The sequence below is a fragment of the Larimichthys crocea genome, unplaced genomic scaffold (assembly GCF_000972845.2).
Source record: "Larimichthys crocea isolate SSNF unplaced genomic scaffold, L_crocea_2.0 scaffold13832, whole genome shotgun sequence".
NCBI lineage: Eukaryota > Metazoa > Chordata > Actinopteri > Sciaenidae > Larimichthys > Larimichthys crocea.
In genome coordinates, this window is record NW_020851904.1 from 1 (window position 1) to 1,115 (window position 1,115).

General features: G+C 37.3%; 1 protein-coding gene across 1 annotated transcript; it reads left to right on the forward strand.

Annotated features, from left to right (window-relative positions):
• Positions 1–4: 4 nt before the first annotated feature.
• Positions 5–983, forward strand: LOC109140469 (tripartite motif-containing protein 16-like protein; the record flags this gene model as incomplete). Its single annotated transcript, XM_027275477.1, has 1 exon — positions 5–983. A coding segment is annotated over one exon (570 nt), but the record flags the coding sequence as incomplete, so codon positions are not given.
• Between the last annotated feature and the right edge of the window lie 132 nt (positions 984–1,115).

A 1,115-nucleotide genomic window follows, 5' to 3' on the forward strand; every position in this document is an offset into this window, starting at 1 on the left:
TTCACAACCAGAGCCCAAGACCAGATCTGGATTCTTAAAATATTCACGTGAACTCACACTGGATCCAAACACAGCAAACACACAGCTGTTATTATCTGAGGAGAACAGAAAAGCAACATTAACAAGACAAGAACAGTCTTATTCTAGTCATCCAGACAGATTCACTTCATGTTGGCAGGTCCTGAACACAGAGAGTCTGACTGGACGTTGTTACTGGGAGGTGGAGTGGAGAGGAGGAGGAGTTCATGTTGCAGTCACATACAAGAATATCAGCAGAGCAGGGAGCTTAAAAGAATGTAGATTTGGACTCAATGACAAATCTTGGGAGTTAGGATGTGAAAAAAACAGTTACACATTTTGGCACAACTATGTCCAAACTCCTGTCTCAGGTCCTCGGTCCTCCAGAGTTGGAGTGTACCTGGATCACAGTGCAGGTATTCTGTCCTTCTACAGCGTTTCTGAAACCATGACTCTCCTCCACAGAGTCCAGACCACGTTCACTCAGCCTCTCTATGCTGGACTTCGGTTTTACTGTTCTTTTGGAGACACTGCAGAGTTGTGTAAACTGAAATAGACAGAAGTCATTTAAGGGTTAAATTCTGTCATTTGATTGTTGTGACATTTCTTCACCTGTCAATCAAACATTATGGATAAACAATATCCATAATGATATTAAATATTCAATAACATATATCTTCTTATTGGTTGTTGTGTAAATATTTGAGTTTCTTTAGGTGGAGCTCCTTATTGAATCTGTATTACTGTATTTGTATTTTTTTTATTATTATTTGTAGAGCTAAACAAATTTGAAGGATGGTTGTGAAAAGGTTTTTAGTTATTCATTTAGAGGACAAATACACCAGGCTTTTCACTTCATCATAGACACATTTATTCTGTCACACTGTAATCCTCCGATGTTACAAGGAAATGTGAACATAAACTGTAACCACTGTAATTATAATGATTAAAGAAAACAATCAGTACCTAACGTCATAACGCTGATCGTAACTGAGTGGATGAATCATTACAAAACAAACAACATCCAATAACAAACTTATCCAGCAGCCTCAGTGGATGTTTCAACTTTTATTAAACTAATTAAAAAAAAGCTTGAA